This window comes from Spermophilus citellus, assembly GCF_964194105.1.
Source record: "Spermophilus citellus genome assembly, chromosome: 8".
Lineage (NCBI taxonomy): Eukaryota > Metazoa > Chordata > Mammalia > Rodentia > Sciuridae > Spermophilus > Spermophilus citellus.
The window spans coordinates 70,448,012-70,468,275 of record NC_138189.1 but is presented as its reverse complement, the minus strand read 5'-3'; the positions used below and the strand labels follow the sequence as shown (position 1 = coordinate 70,468,275).

The 20,264-nt window shown below is 37.9% G+C and overlaps 1 protein-coding gene across 3 annotated transcripts in view; it reads right to left on the bottom strand.

Moving 5' to 3' along the window:
* Positions 1-20,264, bottom strand: part of AFF1 (ALF transcription elongation factor 1) — a 202,728-nt gene that overhangs the window by 119,631 nt on the left and 62,833 nt on the right. The window contains exon 1 of one of the 3 annotated variants that reach the window (XM_081303790.1): positions 15,507-15,981. The exons of the other annotated variants lie outside the window; for them this stretch is intronic. Within the exon in view, the coding sequence (XP_081159916.1) occupies positions 15,507-15,526 (20 nt within the window). The 5' untranslated portion in view covers positions 15,527-15,981. Of the gene's footprint in view, positions 1-15,506; positions 15,982-20,264 lie in introns of those variants that run through there. 3 annotated transcript variants of the gene reach the window in all.

Sequence of the window (20,264 nt, the reverse complement as noted above, 5' to 3'; positions counted from 1 at the left end):
TGCCTAAAAACAGATGTAAGTTACCTATGGAAGTATGATCCACCTCTTAGAGTTATTAAATAATACATTAATTGATGAAAAGAGCTAAAGTACTTTTTGCTTCTTTCTGGAAAACCTAAGGCACACAGGACTACTTCCCAAAGATCTCTGTAAATGAGTGGTGCCTGGCTCGAAGTTCAGGAGTCCCTGGCACTAATTCAGCCTTCTCCAGTCCATGAAAACCTACAAAGAACATGATTAATCCCTTTTTAAACTTTAATATTTTGAAAAACAGGATGAGGTTTTATAAATTTATGAAGAAATCATCCTTTCAAGAAGCCACAAGTTGTCTGACAAAACACTGAAGTTCATCTGGAAAAATGTACATGAGAAAATAACCATGAAAAGTCGGAAAGTGCTTTGCAAGAGTGAAGAGTAGCAGGATAAAGAAGGGATATCAGCTCTGTCAAATCCTGAAACAGTCTATAAATGCACAGAGAGGGTGACAATGGGTCTGAACAGAGAACAGAATGGTTAGTATGAGAACAGACAGTAAAGGTTCTGGAACTCTCCCTCATTCCTTAAACCAAACTAAAATCCACATAGATGAAAGATTTAAAGATACACTTTTCTTTTTTTTTTTAAATCAAGGATTGAACTCAGGGGCACTTAACCACTGAGCTACATCCCAAAGCCTGTTTATTTTTCATTTTGAGACAGGTGATTTAGTCAGCTTTTTCGTTGCTTTGACTGAAGGACCTGACCAGTAGGGAAGGAAAAGTTTATTTGAAGGATTCAGAGGTCTCAGCCATGGCCAGCCTGCTCAAGATGGGGCAGAAAATCATGAAGGAAGAGTGTGGTGAAGAGAAGCAGCTCACGACTACTTTCCAGATCCAAAATATACACCCTATAGCCATGTCCCAATTCCCAACACCTCCAGCCACACCCTACCACTTCAATTACCGCAGTTAATCCCTATCAAGGGATTAATTCACAGATTGGGTTAAGACTCTCACAACCCAATCATTTCTCCTCTGTACAGTCTCACACGTGGGCTTTTGTGGGACACCTCACATCCAAACAATAACATCCCACTCTTGGTCCCCAAAAACTCACTCACACTAATCTGACAATGCAAAATAAAATTAGTCCATTCCCAAGAGTCCCCTCTCAACAGTTCTGAGATTGCTCAAAGTACAAGTCCAAAGTCTTCTCTATGATTCAAGGCAATCTCACATTGTGAGCTCCTATAATATTAAAAGCAGTTTACAAGTATCCAATATATACAGAGTAAACTTTTGTGTGTGTGTATGGTGCTGGGGATTGAACCCAGGGCCTTGTTTATGGGAGGCAAGCACTCTACCAACTGAGCTATATTGCCAGCCCCAGAGTAAACATTTCCATTCACAAAATTATAGAAAGAAGGGATAGGACCAAAGCAAGACCAAAATCCAGCTGGGCAAACAAGTCCTGTAGCTCCATGTCTGGCATCTAGGGCACATGGCATCATGACATGACGTTCTCTCCAAAGGGCTTGTGTAGCTCCCACCCTTGTGGCCTTTTTGGTTACAGCCCAAGTGGCCTCTCTGTTGGCTGGTCTCTGATAGATTCCTGCAGCTTTCCTAGAAGGATGTCCCATGTTATTGGCATTTTTAATCTGGGGGTGGGGTGGGGGGGGTGTCTCCACTGCAACTTCAGCTTCCTCCTCAAATCTCCACACCTGGCCTTCTCAGGGAGTGCCCATAGGAACTCCAACCCTGCTGCACTTTGCCTGGCCACCAAGACCTTCCTTTGAAATCTTAACAGAAGCCTCCACAACCCATTAACTCCAGCATCCTGCATTCCTGCAGAACCAGCAACACATGGTTGGTGGTTGATGCCAAAGTCTGCTGCCATCTCAAGTAGTACCCAAGCCTCTAGGGACCCTGACTGCAGTGGCCTCCGAGTGTCTAGGTGGCTGAGCACATTGAAAAAAACATCCTAGGTCCCCTTGTGTAAGAAGGGTGACTAACTGGTCTTTTCAAGAGAATTTTCACTTTTACTCCCTAGAGCTAGAGATGGGTGTGGTCTTGCCAACTCCTGAGATGCCCTCAGGCTATCATTCTTATTGTCTCTGAGCAAAGTATTTAGCATTTCTTTAGTGGCGGTAATGTCTTTGATAACTGCAACTTTCTTAGTCCTATTTTACTCAGGCCTTTCAAGTCCAATTTTTTTTTTTTAATCTTTCTGCTCTACCTTCTGCTCCTGATTATCACAATAAAGTTGGTTAAAAGCCTTCAGCAATATCCATGCCACCACCTGAATGCAATGCTACCTAGGCTTTTAAAATCAGCTGTCACAGAATGTCTCAGGACATGAGCATAATGCAGACAAATTCTCAGCCAGAACATAGCAGAAATGGCCTCTACTCCAAATTCCAAAAGAGTTCTCCCTTTCTAAACCCTCTTGAACTCTGTTTTCACAGACCATGGTCCTACTGCCATTTTGGTCTTCTAAGATCCCACCAGAATCAGTCATTAAGCTCCGCTAAAAAAAAAAAAAAAAAATCTAAATCATTTCCAGCTTGCAGTGCTATACGTCTCAAAATTCCTCCCACCAATTCCAAAAAGCTCCAAATGGCTTATTAACCACATGGTAAGGTTAGTCACAGCAAGGACCTGACTTCTTGGTGCCAATTTCTGTTTTAGTTATCTTTTTCACTGCTGTTTACTAAAGGACATGACCAGAACAATTGTAGAGGTGGAAAAGTTTATTGGGAGGCTTACAGTTTCAGAGGTCTCAGCCAAGGCAGGCTGCCTCTATTCCTCAGGGCTCAAGGTGAGACAGAACATCATGGCGGAAGAGTGTGGTGAAGGAAAACAGCTACATGGTGGTAAGGAATCAGAGAGAGACTCCACACTCCAGGTACAAAATATATCCCCCTAGCCACACCCCAACTCTTACCTCCTCCAGCCACACTCTACTACTTCCATTACCACAGTTAGTCCCTATTAGGATTGGGTTAAGACTTTCACAATCCAATAATTTCTCCTCTGAACCTTCTTGCATTGTCTACATGTAAGCTTTTGGGGGACATCTCACATCCAAACCATTACAACAGGGTCTTGCTAAATTACTGAGGCTGGCTTGAACTTGACATACTCCTGCTTCAGCCTCCGGAGTCACTGGGATTACAGGTATATGCCACCACACCCAACTAAAGATATACATCTCTAAATATTATGTCTATGTCTGTGATATATGTGTATGTGTATTCCATTCACCTAACACTCAGAGAAACCTTCAGTAAGACTACATAACAAAATATGTGGTGATTTTAAAAGAACATATCAGCCAATGTGGTGACACACACCTATATAAACTCACCAACGGGAGGCTGAGGCAAGAAGAGTACAAGTTCAGGGCCAGCCTCAGCAACTTAGCAAGACCCTGTCTCAAAATGTAAAAAATTCAAAAGGCTGGGATATAGCTTTGTGGTAGAGTGCTCCTGGGTTCAAGCCCCAGTAGCCCCTTCCCCCGCAAAAAAAAAAAAAAACCAAGCAAACAAAAAATACACACACACGCACACACACATACACATAAATAATATGTATATAATTATTAATATCTATGCATCAAAAACAGTGCATTAACATTTATAAAGCAAAAACCCTAAGATACTAGGGGAAATAGAAACCCATTAATTGTTGAAAACTTTTATTCTTCTCCCAGTCTGTGGCAGATCAACTGAACAAAAATTAAAATACAGAAATAAATTGACAGGGCTAATATACATTTTTATTTTACATACCTTAATTTTAGAACAATATAAAACAACAATAAAAAGCAGGGGCTTGAGGCCCTTGTTTCCTGCCTTAGACCCAAGAATAGGAGTAACCCCCTATCAGCAGAGGAAGCCAGGTAGGACAGGATCATTCAAAGCTACTATAGGAGCCATGGGGACACTACACTGAGGGCCTACTGTACATTTAAAAGGGGAAGAGGGCTAATACAAACCCATGTTTAACTCTGAGGTCCTCCTGGCCTAGGTCCCACTACCCTGCCATAGTATGCTGTATTTTCTCTGAAAGAAAATAACTTCCTTTTATGTGTTTGTGAAATATTCACAAAAATGTTCACATATTATACCACAAAAAGTCTACAATTAAATACATACATTTGAAAATAACTGTAAACAGAAGTACAAGAGAGATGAGGTGATAATGAAACCAGGATCCCTGAAGCAATTTTATACCATCACAGAAGATACAGACAGAAGATATTGCAGGTTCTAGTTGGTTATGATCACATTTTTTCAAGAAGCCACAGAATCCCTTGAGAAAAAGGTATTTAAACCATCTGCTACTTCTTAAAATATCAAAGGTGAAAGATCATCCATTTTCTATTTCTGTATTTTATGTATTAACACCACTTGTACTATGTTTCCATGTTTAATTACCTACCTTGAGAAGCTCATTCCTGGGCTTTGATTAACACACATAAATTATTTATCTCTTCAAGATCTGGTTTTGGCAGAGATGGAGGCTACCTTCTCTCCACTTCTCATGAACAGACCTTCACATGATGAAAGGTTATTTTGTGAATTAACCTTTATCTCTACTAGCAAGCACAAAAGTCCTCCTTACTGTTTAAATCTTCACTTCCTTATATTTGTATTCACTTGAGCTGGGACTTCTCTAATTCTACCACATCCCTTATATGACAGTTCCCAAACTCTAAAAAAATGTCCCCTGAATTTCTTTTCAACACTAATATGCTTATGTATCAATTAAGGGCAACACTTAAAAACTCCAGCCTCTACTTTAAAAATTAAAGTTATATTATGACATTCATTTTGAAATCATTAAAATATTTTTTTTTAAATAGGGCTAACTTTTCACAGTACAGTAACCCACTAAAACAGTCAAATTTTTATTTCAGGAAACTGCCATATGATGGTTATTTCCTATCACCATGTTCACCTGTTTAAAAAATACTATCTGTCCCACCACTACTACTTACTTCTATGACATTCTGGAGGGACAATTACATTTCTCTAATATGTTCTGGCTTGCTTTTTCTCCTCTGCTGTTCACCTCCCTCAGAGGTCCTCCTGGCCTAGGTCCTACTACCCTGCTACAGTGCGCTGTTCGTTTTTGTCACAGTACTTAACACAGTTTATACCTGTCTTATTTGCCATTTTGTTTGATTATTTGAGTCTTTCTCCTCCAAACTATGACCTCCTTAGATGGAAACAGTGGTTCACGCTTATAATCCCAGGAAATTGGGAGGCTGAGGCAAGAGGATTACAAGTTCAAAGTCAGCCTCAGCAATTTATTGAGATCTTGTCTCAAAATTTTAAAAATACAAATGACTCGGGATGTAGCTCAATGATTAAGCACCCATGTGTTCAATCCCCAGGGAAAGTGTGTCTATAATCACCTTAGAGCCCTGCATAAACCACACACAGTAGCTGGCACTCAGTCAACAAGCATGCATCCATATATAATATAAACGGCTAATAAACATATATTGCTACTGAATGTGAATTGGCCATATTCATAAAGCTATAAATACTGATAGAATCCATAAGTACATATAAATTATTACCCAGAGCAATGAATTCCAATAAAATTTAGAGACTTCCAAATTCAAAGAAAACTGGGAAGATTCAAAGGCAGAGATGAAAAAGACGTGTAACCAGGGCTTCACAGCTTTTACAGATTAGCTAAGGAATGCTAAAGACAACTCATTTTCTTTACCATCAAATGTGTGCCTAAAGATATTTTCAGAGTATTTCATGAAATATTTTTTGTTCATGAAACAGATCTATCTTTTTCTGAAGTTACCCATTCAGGAACCACGTTTTAGTAATAATTTCTAGAAGCTTCACTTAGGTAACATATGTTTGTATGTGAATTTCTAGAGAATTATAACAGCTAATTTTTACTTGAGCAAAAATTTATCTAAAAGCACACTGAAATAACAGTGAAGTTCCAATTGCAATTATAAAATAAAGGTTTTATATTTAACTAAGAATGTATTTAAATTGTACTGAGGGCCTATGTTCAGTGGTAGAGCAAGTGTCTAGTACACAGGACTAGACCCTGGGTTTGATCCTCTGCACCAAAAACAAACAAAATGTGTAACCGATGTGATTCTGCAATTTGTATTTGGGGTAAAAATGGGAGTTCATAACCCACTTGAATCAAATGTATGAAAGATGATATGTCATGAGCTTTGTAATGTTTTGAACAACCAATAAAAAAAAGACATTGTGTCCAAAATAAATATTTAAAAAAATAAAAAATAAAACACCCAATCCTAAGCACCAAAAAAAAAAAAAAAAGCCCTGAAATTTTCTATGAGAAAAATATGACTTGAGTTGGGATTTTTAAATTGTATGAATTTTATACATTTTCTAATATCAAATACAAACTTGATCACATCTCTGAACTATTTCTTTCATAGTGCAAATAACCATGATATTATTGAATGACTTGCAAGAAACTTAGATTGACACAAGCCTGGGCTATGGCAGGCATATAATTTGGAAAACAGTTGGTACTTTCTCAAAAAATAAAGCATAAAACTATCATGGTACCCAGAAATTCGACCTAACCAAGAATTTGCATTCAAATTTCATAGCGTCATTCCAAACAGACCAAAAAAGAAAAAGAAAAACCTGGAAATATGTATCTCACAACCCACCCAATCAAACACTATCCAGCCAAAAAAAAAAAAAAGACAGAATTACTGACATAGTCTATGCCACATATGAACCTCAAAATATTATCTGGATGAGGCAGGCACAGTGGCACACAACTGTAATCTCAGCTACTCAGGAGTCTGAGGCAGGACAATAGCAAGTTTAAGGCCAGCCTTAACAATTTAGTAAGACCTTGTCTCAAGATAAAATAAATAAATAAATAAAAAGCAATGGGAGGGCTGAGAGTCTAGCTCAGTTGGTAGAGCACTTGCCTACCATGCTCAAGGCCCTGGGTTCAATCCCCAGAGCCACCAAACCAAAAAAAAAAAAAAAAAAAAGCAATGGGGATGTGGCTCAGTGGTTATGTGACCCTGGGTTCAATCCCTGAGGCCACCAAAAAAAAAAAAAAAAAAAAAAACTGGGAGAAAAAATTAGATACAAGAAACCACAATATTTCATTCATGACTCCATGTATATAAAATGCCCGGAAAAGACAATTTACATCAACAAAAAGATTAATGATTAGATAGGTCTAGAAACATCAATTAGCTGTAAGTGGACATAAGGGATCTTAATGGGGAGAATAAAATCTTTTGAAACCAGTTTATGATGATGGTTGTATCACCCAGTGAACTAAAAAAGCAATGAATTATACACTTGAAGTGAGTGGATTTTATGATATACAAAACACATGTCAATGAAGTTATTTAAAAAACTAGAGAAAGAACACTCATTAAAAAATGAAATTATAAAATCCAATCTTTTTAAACTGCTAACCTAGAGCTTTTTGTTGTCTGGACATAGACTCCATTTAAAAACAGAAATTAAGTATAATTAGTACACTTTGAATTTGAAAAAAAAAGACAGGTATAAAGAGATAACACTAATCTGAATAAAATTAGTTCTCTTTTCCAATGTTTATAGCTATTAGAAATTCATTTTTAAATTAATGTAATATATTAGCATTCACTTTACCTTTCAGTATTCTAATAGTAAAATGTTACTGCCTACATATTTCCATGCAGTACAGTTTATATTTACCCAACTTTTTAAAATGAAGAGTTAATGGCCTAACTCTAAAAGGGGATCAGGGAAAGAGAAGATACCAATTATAATAACAGGAAAACTAATTCCTGGAAGTGTAATTACTAAGCCAGTTACTTGAAAAAGGTAAAATGACAGGGCTTTAATTTGGTACTGATAGATCTCTTTTTTAAGCAATTAAAAAAAACTATTTAATAGATAGCAAATTAACTCAGTGAAATGTTATATTTTTCCTTCAAGAAAAAAATTAAAACAAAAATCATGATATTATGAACTCAAATTTTTACCAGTTTCCAATTTACTAGCTAGGACTTACTGCTTAGAAAATGTCCAAGGTAAACATTTTGTCAATGGAGAGATTTAAAAAAAATTCTGAAAAACAACATAAGGAACAGATTTCCTAGGTTTTTGCTTTTTAAAAAAAAAGATATTTTCAAGGAATTTTAAATATTTTTACATTACACAATACTTACATATGACGTCAACACTGTGATAACACACATTGTAGGAGTCAAATTTTCAAAAAAAATGCATAAAATGAATTAGAACTCTCTAAAAATCTTTACATAATTTATACCTGCATTGGAAATGATGAAAAGATGAGCTATATAGCACAGTGAATTATAAAAAATAATGTTGACAAAGCAGTGGAGGAAAGAACTAGAAAAAAGTTTTAAAAGGTAAAAGAAAATTTAAAGTAAGAAAGAGTCTAACGGGGGCTGACTTTCATGATTACTGACTATATTTCAAAGCCTCCCATTGATTTCCTAGTTTTATACAAAGCAGTAAGAACTGGTTAATTTTATACCACTTTCTATAAATTGCCTTACAGAATAAATCAGATACACCTGCATTTTTAAAGCAGGGAGAGTGGGGGAGGGAGAGAAGCAACTTAACAAGTTATCCAGACACACATTACCCAGGATGGAAGTCACGTGATAACCACCAAAACATATGCACCAAATCAAAATTTAATTACACCGCACAACACAGTTTCAGTTGTGCTTCATATTTTATTGACTGCTTTGCTTTTGACAGGACAGTTTCCTGAAGGAAAGTTCCAAGAACTGAAAAGTTACAACACCCACATACCAGAGAGTGTTTCCTGAATTTTGTTGCAGGAAGTGACATCTGCTATAATTTTAACATTTACTTCCCAGTAGGGGAGACATTTAAAAAATTTTATTGACCAGTATTTGTTCAACAACAGTACACCTAGACAATGCTTTTGCTAAAAATACAAAACAAAAAGTTTTCATTTCATTTCATGATGTTTGGACATAACCACCACCAATTCGCAAGTGTAACTGTTCCCTGGGAAGGAAAACAACTGTGTTTGATAAATTGAGGTGTGTTGCGTAGAGAGACTGTGGTTTAGGGAGGGAACACACAGGGCATAGAAAAGGGTATATTAAATATCCAGATCTCTAAGAAAAAAAAAAAAACAGTTCCTGGAAAAGTGCTACATGATCAAACACTGTGTATTACTTCTTGGTGCCTTTTACTAATTTTTTTTAAACATAGGTATATCTGGGCATTTCAATATTTCAGTCGGCTTCTTATATGAAGATAAATTAATCTATGTTCTCCACTGAGCTCCACTCTGTTTAAACAGGAGGGGGGGGGGATTTGTACATATATGTTAAATCAAAATTTAACTGCATTGTACAGTAGAGTGTGTGTTTTCTTTTCTTTTTGTTTTGGATTTTTTTTGTACCAGGAATTAACCAACCACTGAGCTACCTCCCCAGTCTTTTTTAAAAAATTTGAGACAGCATCTTCGCAAAATTGCTTAGGGCCTTGCTGAGGCTGGCTTTGAACTCGAATTCCTCCTGCCTTTAGCCTCCCAAACAGTTGGGATTACAGACATGCAACACCATGCCCTGCTCCAAGTTTATATGATTTCTACACTCATACACCTTACCAGGGAGCAGTATGTGATTCCCCTACCCGACATAGCCAGCAGGGCTCCACCCAGGCTCTACCCAATCAGTCTGTCTGGGGGAATAGGGAGCAGAGCCTGCATATTAATAAGCACCTGGTGATTCTTGTGTCTCAAATTTGAGAACCTTGAACCTAATCTGAACATATTATCCCTAAAATATTTTTACTTTCCCTTGTTTAATGGCTAGTCCAAAAGTAAGCAATACTGAGAAGGCAAGATCCTTTAGGATAAAATAAAGGCCAGTAAGTTACTCAGGAGTCAACAACCTTAACTCTTCCCCAATCCACCCAAAAGAATCTTGAGGCCTACAACGCTCCAAGTACTCTGCACAGGAGCCATCATGTAGGGAAAGTATTCTTTGTACTTCTTAGCATGTGGTTAAACCAGGGGTGCCCTTCAAAAATATAATATCTAACACCAAGATAAAGACAAAGAGTTAAAAATTTTTTCCCTTTGTTTACTTCAGTTTCTTTGGATAAGATAATGTCACCACTGGGATTTCCTCTTAATACTTTAAATCTGACACCAAGTTACTGCCTTAAGAATTTGACAGGAGTTTAATCTGGTTAAATTAAAAACAAAGCCAATAAACCAACACAATAAAAGAGACCTTCAGCAGAGAACAGGGCTGTCAGAGTATGGGTCTGCTGGCTCTGTGGCCATCAGGTTAAGCTTTAACTCACTGTGGACAGATAGGAAAGGGAAGAGTTTGCACAAGGAGGATTCTCAACACTGATCGGCACCAAAACACAGAAAGTCAGCACAGGGCTGATTTTAAAGTTAATCTTTACTTTGGGTTCCCCAGGGCATTTGTCCCCAAAGTAATAAATCTTATTTTTCTCCTGAGTATAAATCTAAACTTTATCCACTTGATACATTTATATTTCAGCCAGACACTCTGCATTCTACCTGCTCTATTACTTTGAGCAAATGAGTACACATTATATTCATAATAAAATAATACAATCTGAAGCACAACTAAATGACTACCACTTCAGATTTTGCAATACTTTTTTTAAGTAATTGTTTTAACCTGTAAAAGTTATGTACTCACCATATATCAATAAGAGGTAACTAAATTAAAACATAGAAATGGCACTCAACTCACTATATGTTTGTATTTCTGAGTCAAGAGACATATCTAAGAAACTTTTTCCTAGAGATAGAGTGTATTTCCACTATAACTCACATATAAAATTAGTCTAAGTTTACTTGACAATTTTGGAAAAAAAAATAAAAGAGAAGTTTGCCAAGATAAAACTAAGTTTACACATTTAGAAACAGTCAAATTGTCCTTCATACCACAAAACAGTGGTGAAACTAATCAGTTTTATGTTTCCTCTATTTTATTGCTAGCCAGCAATGCATAAATTTGGATGCTCAAAACAAGTAAATGACAGGAGACCAGAATAATAAAGAAATGTACTCCTATCTACCAACAAGATCATATTTTTGTTCCTGAATAAACTTGAAGTTCAAAATCTTTTTAAGCAGTATTCATTAAACCTCATTTTCAAAAGAGTATAGATCCAGCTACAGAATGCCATCTCATGACATGGTATAGAATTCTCTAAACCTCCTAAGAGATCTTTTGCATTAATTTTGCCAAACACTCCCACAAATCAGCTGACTTTAAGAAAAAAATTACTCATTGCTCCTTCAGTTTTTATCATGGAAGAAGCCTAGACTGTGAGTCAGGAAACTCAGCTGTGCTCTCAGGATGAACCAGAAAGAAATCACTTAAAAGACTTGTTTGTGTTTCTCTTCTGTCAAGGACACTGTTTACAATGGTGTCACAGGGAAAAATGGGGACAGTCATGAGGTCAAAATAGTACGCATGCTATTTCTCTTCCTTGAACCACACTTTCCAAACTACAGTATCCTTCTTTGCTCTTGGCTCATATTTAATTAACTGCTTTATGTTCATGAAGTTTCTTTCACAATAATCAGTAGCTCATAAGTCAGAGGTGGGGGCACAGGGTGGGGCAAAACTGGTTCTATACCAGTTTAAGGGCAGTCCTTTTTGCAACAGGAAAGTTTCCCTTACCAGAGTCAAAGAGAGCCACCAAAAACCGGCTTCATATTAATCTTGGGAACAATCTGACTTTACCTCTTTATTGGTTTTCTTTTCTTCTAAGCTTCATTAACATGAACTTGGGTTAAATTAAAAAAAAAAAAAAAAAACTGTGGAGAGCTCACTAAACCTAATTTCCTTTCGCAGTTTGTAAGAGCTTTCTTTTGAGAACATGTGTGCTAAGCCACCAGATACAACTCTCCCAAAAAAGCAAGTTCAACACCCCCACTCCGCCCCCCCCCCAGAACCCTTCCCCCCAGGGTGGGGGTGGGCCCCACTTCTCAGGTAGCACACAGTGCTTTTTAAAACTGCTTAATCCCTGCAGGTAGTTCAAGGTCTGTATATATTCCTTCCTAGAATTCAGGGATTGCTTCAATGAGAGTTAGGGGAGATGGAGATTCAGACAAAGCCCTCCTTTTTATTCGATCCATCAACATCACTCTTCAGTATAAAGCAAGCTAATCCATATAGAAAAAGACCCATATACTGTTAGATTTTATTAATTCTCAAAAAGAGGGAATGCTAATTTTTAATACTTCTACAAAGAACAGTCTCCACATACTTTAGATTAGAAATCTGGAAAATAAAACTATGATCTTGTAACCATTTCACATTAAAGAAAGCAAGTTTATTACAATTCCCTCAAGGAAGGGTATTCCATGTGTCTGCTATGTTGATAGTTCAAGAAAGTGCATGAGGTAAGGCATATGTCCTGGGGACAAACGCATTTCTCCAATTCTGATAACTCATATGCCAAATTTTAATTGTTTTCGAGCTACTGATCTAAAGACTCTGAGTTTTAAAAGTTAGGCAATTTATATCTTACTCAACAAAATTTTTTTTAAAGAAAATAAATCAACCAGAAAAGCAAAATAAAAATAATTTCCTACTTTAAAGTTTTGGAATAAGGTAGAGGAATATAAAACCTCAATTTCAAAAAGTTCATAAACCAAGAAACACTACTTAGGTAGCTCCTCCCTCTTTCAAAGTACTTATAGCTTATGTAGGGGACCCTATAAGGAAGAGACATTGTGCCTAAGGAGCTGGCTACAGTGCATGGCCCATTCACAGAAAAAATTAGCCATATACCACCCATCAATATCAAATCCAGAATGACACTACCTTATAGCAATGTCAATTAATTAGAGAAAAATGCCATGGGTTGGCTCCTTTATAATTGCTGCAAATTTCTCATCTAAGTTCCCAGCTACAAATTATTTCAATGCACAATGAAACTACTGTGGTTAAACATTGAGCTATGAATCTCTAAGTCCAAAGATTCTGAAAATCCAAATTAATTGTCTCAAGAATACTAATGTGACACATGGTCAAGTTTTTACTGGCAGATTATACATCACAAGTAATGTTTCAGTTTCTCTTAGCAATACTCAGGAAAATTTGGCCCAGCTTTGGGGTTCTCTGAAATCCAAAAATATCTTAAATTTTTTCCATATATTCTCTATTTGGACCTCAAAGATTATCTACTCTCCCACAAAGCACAATGTCTGAAAATAAAGTTGGACCACATTCTAAGTGTAACTGAAGAAAAAGATTATTCACAACATATGAGACATATTCCCTAACATGCAGATATAAGGGAGGGCCTTGTTGCTTTGTTTAAAGTTCAAGGACATATCTGAAGGTCAGGTAGGACATCAAAAATATGCACAGTCCTTTTATTTCAATTGCTAGCATGTTGTACCAACCTACTGATAACTCAAATTACAACATCTTGCAGAAAAGCAATTTTACCAGAAATTGCTTTCTCTCACACTGAGGCTTTGCAATTCCTCTCTTAACATCTCATCTGTGCTTCAAACAGGCAGCATAGAAGCAAGGAAGTGCTGCAGAGTACTTCTGGAGCCAGAGGTCTGCTCCATGCTCTACCTGCATGACCTCAGGCAAGAAATACCCTGGCAGGGCCTCAGTTTCCTTAACGACCAAAGATAGATAATAAAAGTATTAAGTGAGAAGAGTCAAAGAGGTAATTAAATTAAAGCTGCTCATTGCTGTGTCTGGCACACACAGTACACCATTTACCTTTTATCTCATTTTTATCTTTAGTTTAAGGGTTCAGGCATTGAAATCACTCACACTTGTGTTCAATTCCCTGCACTATATTAGTGAGCATTGTCAGCTTTGATTTAATTTCATAGATCAAGATATCTTAATGCAAGGTTTTGTGCCATGGACCCCTACAGTAATTTGATGTGATAGCACTCTCAGGATAAAGTTTTTAAATGCATTAAATAAAATACATAAGAACACAAAGGGAACAAATGACATAAAAATATACCAACCAAAATATTTAAAAGACAAGTTAATGGTTCTATGCTTTTATTATTAAACAATATAAAGCAGCTCCTTAATTTTCTAGAAGTGGTATATGTAAGATATTAAGACATATGCAAGAACTGAAATGAGATTATGAAAAAATGAGGTTTCTACTTGTGATAATATCCCTAGTACTGGTACGACAGGGTTTTGTTTTTGTTTTTGCTTCTGTCCTTCCCCCACCCCGCATATATTTCTACTAAAAGAAACGCTAAAATTTCACTTCGGGTTTAGGGAAAGTAAAGATGCAACTTCAGTTTCTTATCCAAGTTTTCCTACTACATTGGCCCAGGTTAAGAACTCCTTTTTTAGAACAATCAATAAAATGGAGTCTGAGGATAAACCACTGAGTTCAGAGGATTAAATATAAAAAGCAGGTGGCACACAAGAGGTTCTCTATTTAGACACATTCATTCCTTCCTAGAAAGTTGTTTCTTAGGAAAAAAATTTAAGTTACATCCTCTCAAATTTCATTATTTAAACATCTACTTCTCTCTATGATCTGAGACTTCAGACCTAAATTTGTTGAGCCTTCTGAAACATCTCAAATCACTATCTTTCATCACATAATAACTTGAAGAGCTTTCCTACTATTTTAAATAACTGAGGCCACGGTGCTTTCTAGTAAAAGTTTAAAAGAATGTATATATAACTCTTCAGTTTCCCTTAGCACCAACTGCTGTCACAACTAAAATGAAGTCACACCGATCGCACACAACAGTTTGAATCTTATTTATACTAACCACTAATGCCTTGTCATCACTCTTTTTAAACGCTCATTACAAAACCAGTAACCAACCATGGAAAGACAGGGCTTGAGGTTCTTACAATAGTCCTCCTCTGACAGCAACTGCAGTTCATTATCCTCTCTCCCCTTCACCAACCCCGGTGAATTCCCGGTCTTTGCCTACTCAGCAGATTCACGCAAGCTGTGCCGTTTTATGTAGAATCATACGTTCTAGCAGTAAAAATTTCAATCACCAGGCAATTTGTCTCCCACCCTCTCCTAGGCAAGATATGATTTACATTAATTGTATCTCTAAAATGCCTCTCAAGACACCAGCAAGCAATCAAGAGAACCAAAGGGTGGGTGCACAAAGAACATAAACGAAAATTTGAGCAAAAGACAGGCAAGTGAAATCAACTTAATTTCCCGAAAAATAACAGTTATTTTTAGAAGAAGAGGGATCTTTAACTTCAATCTTAACTTTAACCCAGTCTCCCTCTCCGCTGTGCAGAAACTGTCTAGTATGTTCTCCAAACTGGTTTTTATCTGACGTTCAGTTATGAGCCACAGCATCAAGAATGATGAGAAAGCAATGACAAAGCTGCTTCCTGCCCGTCTCCTTCCCAGCACCCCAGCCCTCCCCCCTCACCCCCGCAACCTTCATTTTCCCTAGCTACTAGCCTATTTAAAAAGTTTCTCTCGGTGCCTGCCTTACCTTGAGTGGGCTGCCATCATTCAGCTTAGAGAGCCCACTGTCTTCTGTCCATCAGACCTTTCAACCCGCGGGCCCTGCTGCCAGCGCCTCGCTCACCATTTGCCGGAGCCGTGCGGGGATGATTCCCCAGCTCCACTCCCCGAGGTTCGGGGACTACCTGCTCCGGAGCCCCGGGCGCCCTCAGTGCAGCCTCGGGCTGGAAGCGTATTGGTTCGCACTAATCCTGATGGACATCCGGGCACTGGGGCCTCTGCAGGAGAACTACACTTTAGCGGAGCCCGGGGAACGTCGCGTCCGGATTCGGAGTGAGAGAGCGCCTGGGGCGACTTCTGGGCAGGGAGGCGAACGGGCCCCAGCGGAAAGCCCGCCAGCGCACCGCTCGCACCGAGCAGCCACACGAATCGGGCCAGAGTTTGAAGGGAATGGCAATAGCCTTTTTGCTCCTTCGAAGTTGTCCGAGTTCGGCGGAATACCCCCGTCAAGAAAGTTCTGGTGGTACGGCCCGCCTCCTTAAATGGGCAGGGCGCTCCGCCGGCCGAGCCGAAGGCTAGGAGAGGCGAGGCGCTGCCGGGTCGGGTCGGGCTGGGTCGGGCTGGGTCGGGCTGGGTCGGGTTGGGCCGGGCCGGGCGGGGGCGCGGAGCGCGAGCGCCGACACAGCCCAGCTCTCCGCCGCCGGCCCCGCCTGCGGACTTCTCGCTAGCGCTCGCTTGCCAGGTTTTAACGACGTACAAGCACACACCGTCGGAACACCAAGTCCTCGCCGCTCAGAACTCCAGCTATAATTTGAATATTGTTGAATATTGCGGCCCAAGAGGCCGCAGAGAGCAGGAACCACTGCAGCAGTAAACCACATTCGCTACTTTTGATCACTCCAGAGCTTGCAATCAGGAAACGGACAACTAATGCACATATGTATTTACTTTGCTTTCAGTTTTGATTTCATTACATTGAGACGAATATTTACAAAACATCTTCCCTTTTGTGGCCAACATGCGTATTACAAAGAAAACAGTAACTCATTCGGGTCCTTAAGTGATTAAGGAACTGACGACAAAGTAGGCGCTCAAAGTACAAGCGAAATCGTGCCCTATTCAGAGGACCAGGAAAAGTATTTAAGCCGTGCTTAAAGACAAGCAGGGGGTGGGGGGCGGATAACCTTCCAAGGGGCAGAGATGAAAGGAGGTGGTGCTTCAGCCATCGTTTAGGGACGAGCACGCTGTAGGTGCTAGAAACGCTTAAATGAATATGGAATGAATCCCTACTCTGTGGACTCCCCATTTGACTTAGAATCGTGACAATGTTGTCCATCTCACAAAAAAAGTAGTTCACACTGTGTTACTAAGTCGTGGACAGACGTGTTAACGCCTGGCACCAAAACTACAATGCTGGGAGAATGGCCCAGTGCATCTCAAAGTATTCTTAGAGGACTCCTGGGAGTCCCCAAGACCTTCTCCGAGGTCAGAACTATTTTTAGAATGACACAAAAACAATATTTGTCTTTTCACTGTGCTGACATTAGTACTGATGGTGCAAACGCAATTGTGGGGAAACTACTGGCACCTTGGCAACTAATCAAGGCAGTGGGAGCAAACGAAACTCATAGTCACTGCATTCTTCACCACACATTAGCAGTTAAAAAAAAAAAAGTTTCCTTTATGAAAGTCCTTAAAGAAGCAAGCAGTTAGAGTTATGACTTTCATAAATCTTGACCCTTGAGCACGGGTCTTTTTGATGTTCTTTGCAACAAAACAGAAAGCACACATTAAGCACTCTGTTGCACACTGATGTAAAATGGCTGTCTAGAAGAAAAGCATTCCTGTAACTGAGTGGCAAAACAATTCACAAGCTGCAGTTATTCTGACTTGGATTGGGCAAACATTTTCTTGAAAATGAACAAAGTGAGCCCGTTTCTTCAAAATCAACTGGCAATATTTATTGCCAATGATAAAATTTGAACTTTCAAGCAGTTTTGAAAACCTTACATCTGTCACTCTAAATTTGACAGCTTCCTAATACTTAAGGAGTTTCCTGACAAGATCTTAGTGGATAGTGATGAGTGTGAGTTTAGAAGTTCTGCATAATTTAGTAACCAATAGTTTCCAATGACCAACACATGATTGTACAAAACCATGCACAGGTAAAAGATCCACTGAAAGTGCAAGACAGATTCATGGATTTTAATGTATCAAAGTAAGAAAAAAAAAAAGATGAACATATTCATTTCAGAGTTTGCAATGTAACTAACCTTTAGGAAACCACAACGTGTACAATTTGGTATAGTCATAATATTAAAGAAGGTATCAAAGTAACTCCTTTTCTGTGTGCAGCTAAATTATCATTGTAGACTTCAAAACAACACTGCAGAATAAATGGAGAAGCAGATAGAGAATCAAGCAGTCTCCTGTTAAACCAGACAGTAAAGAGATTTACATAAATGTAAAATAATGCCAATCAATGCCACTAATTTCCTTAATTTTGGAAAAATGTAACTTATGTTAACATATAAAGGGGTTTTAAAAAAACTTAATGAAGATGTTAAATGCAGTAAGTCCTCTATATCTATGAATTCAACCAATCTTAGTTTGAAAATATTTGGGGGGAAGAGGACTACATCTGTCCTGAACAAGTACAAAAATTTTTTGTTATCATTATTTCCTAAATAACACAATACAATTGTTTACATGGTACTAGGTATTGTAAGTAACCTAGAGATTATTTAAGGTATACTAGGATATATGTAAAGGATATATACATTTTATATAAAGGATTATAAGATCATTTATGCTGTAAACAAAATTATATCAGGCATAAAGTCAAAAAAAATTTTAAATATCATTTACTCAAAATTTCCATTTGCCACAGGAGGCTACAAATGTGCACTGCTAATATTAAATTATATTTTTCAGGGTCTGAGGGTGTAGTTCAGTAATACAGTCCTTGCTTGCCTCACATGTTCCAGACTCTGGGTCCACTTCCAGCACTATAAATAAATTAATTAACTAAGAAGTTACATTTTTTCCTCTGTAAACTGTTAATTGTTCTGATACCATTTAAACATGAGGAAATGATAAATACAACAAATATTTACCCAAAAAGAAATTCAGAATCAACATCAGATTATAATTACACCTGAGATTCCCTGGGCCCTCAAACTGGTTTGTAATTTTAATTAGAGAGGCTAATTTGAAACAGATGTAGGATTACACTAGATTTGTAATACATCTAAAAATACTGGAGGGAAGTACAGGAGAAATTGTTCTACAAGTGAATACTGTATGTGACGGAAGAACTACTGCAATACAAACATGAGCATTATGATTTCCAAGTGTTTTGAAAACACCATTGTATCCAACCCAATCCTGTTCAGCAACAAAATGGAACAAAAAGGAATTCTTAACCTTTTGGGGGCACAGAATTCTTTGACTCTCTGATGAAATATGAGAACCCAGGCCCACACTATAATACTTTGATGTGGTTCATGATTCCTCTGGAGCCCACTTAAGGAGCATTTGAAGCTCTGTGGACTTCAGGTCAGAATGCCTAGGCCCTGGTCCAGCTAAAAGATCCAGTTCACCTTGCTAATGAGGGGTAAGATCACCTATCAATCTTCACTGACCATTTAGAAACTTAGAGCTGTCTTAGTAATTGCCCATGATGGTGAAATATTTTTCACAAAAGTAATGGAAAGATGTTGCATGACAACAAGATATATCTATACAACAAAAGAACAGATTTTCCTGGGCAGTGAGCATATGCCAATCAGTTCTACATTTCCTTAATTCATTAATCCTATAGAGACCACAGGTAGTAAATCCAAAAAAGTAACAAATAGAGCAGAATTTATAATGTGAGACAGATCATTTTACTATCTGAAATCAGTTCCTGAATCATACAAGTACCTTTTTATTAACTCTTGAAATTAATGAGATTTATAAATAACCTTTGCATACTGGTAATGTCAACAATATATGCTATATGTAATACATCTTAAATATAATTTTTTAAAAATGCACTCAATTATGTTTAACCCACAGTGCCAGGCACAGTGGCACACACCTGTAATCCCAGCAACTCTGGAGGCTAAGGCAAGAGGATCAAAAGTTCAAAGCAGCCTCAGCAATTTAGGGAGGGCCTAAGCAACTCAGTGAGACTCTGTCTCTAAATAAAATATTTTAGAAAGGCTGGGGATGTGGCTCATTGGTTAAGTACCTCTAGGTTCAATTCCTGTACCAAAATAAAATAAAATAAAATAATAATAATAATATTTATCCCAGAGTAAAAACAGAATAATCAAGTGCTTCATTGTTCATTTGGCAAAACATACAGATAGATTTAATGTAAATGCATACTTGATTCATTTCAAAATATATGTATGTTTTGAATTTAGAAGATAAAAGATAATCTTTCTAATGCATTAATTTAAATTTCTAAAAAATATAAACAAGTTGCCTCATTCAGAACCCTAAAATACCTGAGTGTATGTATTTGTGCACAATGATCATTCAAGGGATCTACTACTTATAGGATTTTTCATCTATAAGTTATGCAAGTCAGATCCAAGAACTGCCACTTCGATGGAATGCCATTTAATGAGGACACTGCTAAAATCACTTTGCTAAAAGAAGTGTTCCAGGTTGCCATTGAAAGATCTCAAATGTAGCAGACTCAGGAAAAGAGAGAGACAAAGCAGGTGGGGGTGGGGGTGGGGGAACATGCATATTCCCTAGAGGACAGAGACAGCAGGGAAAAGTGCTAATA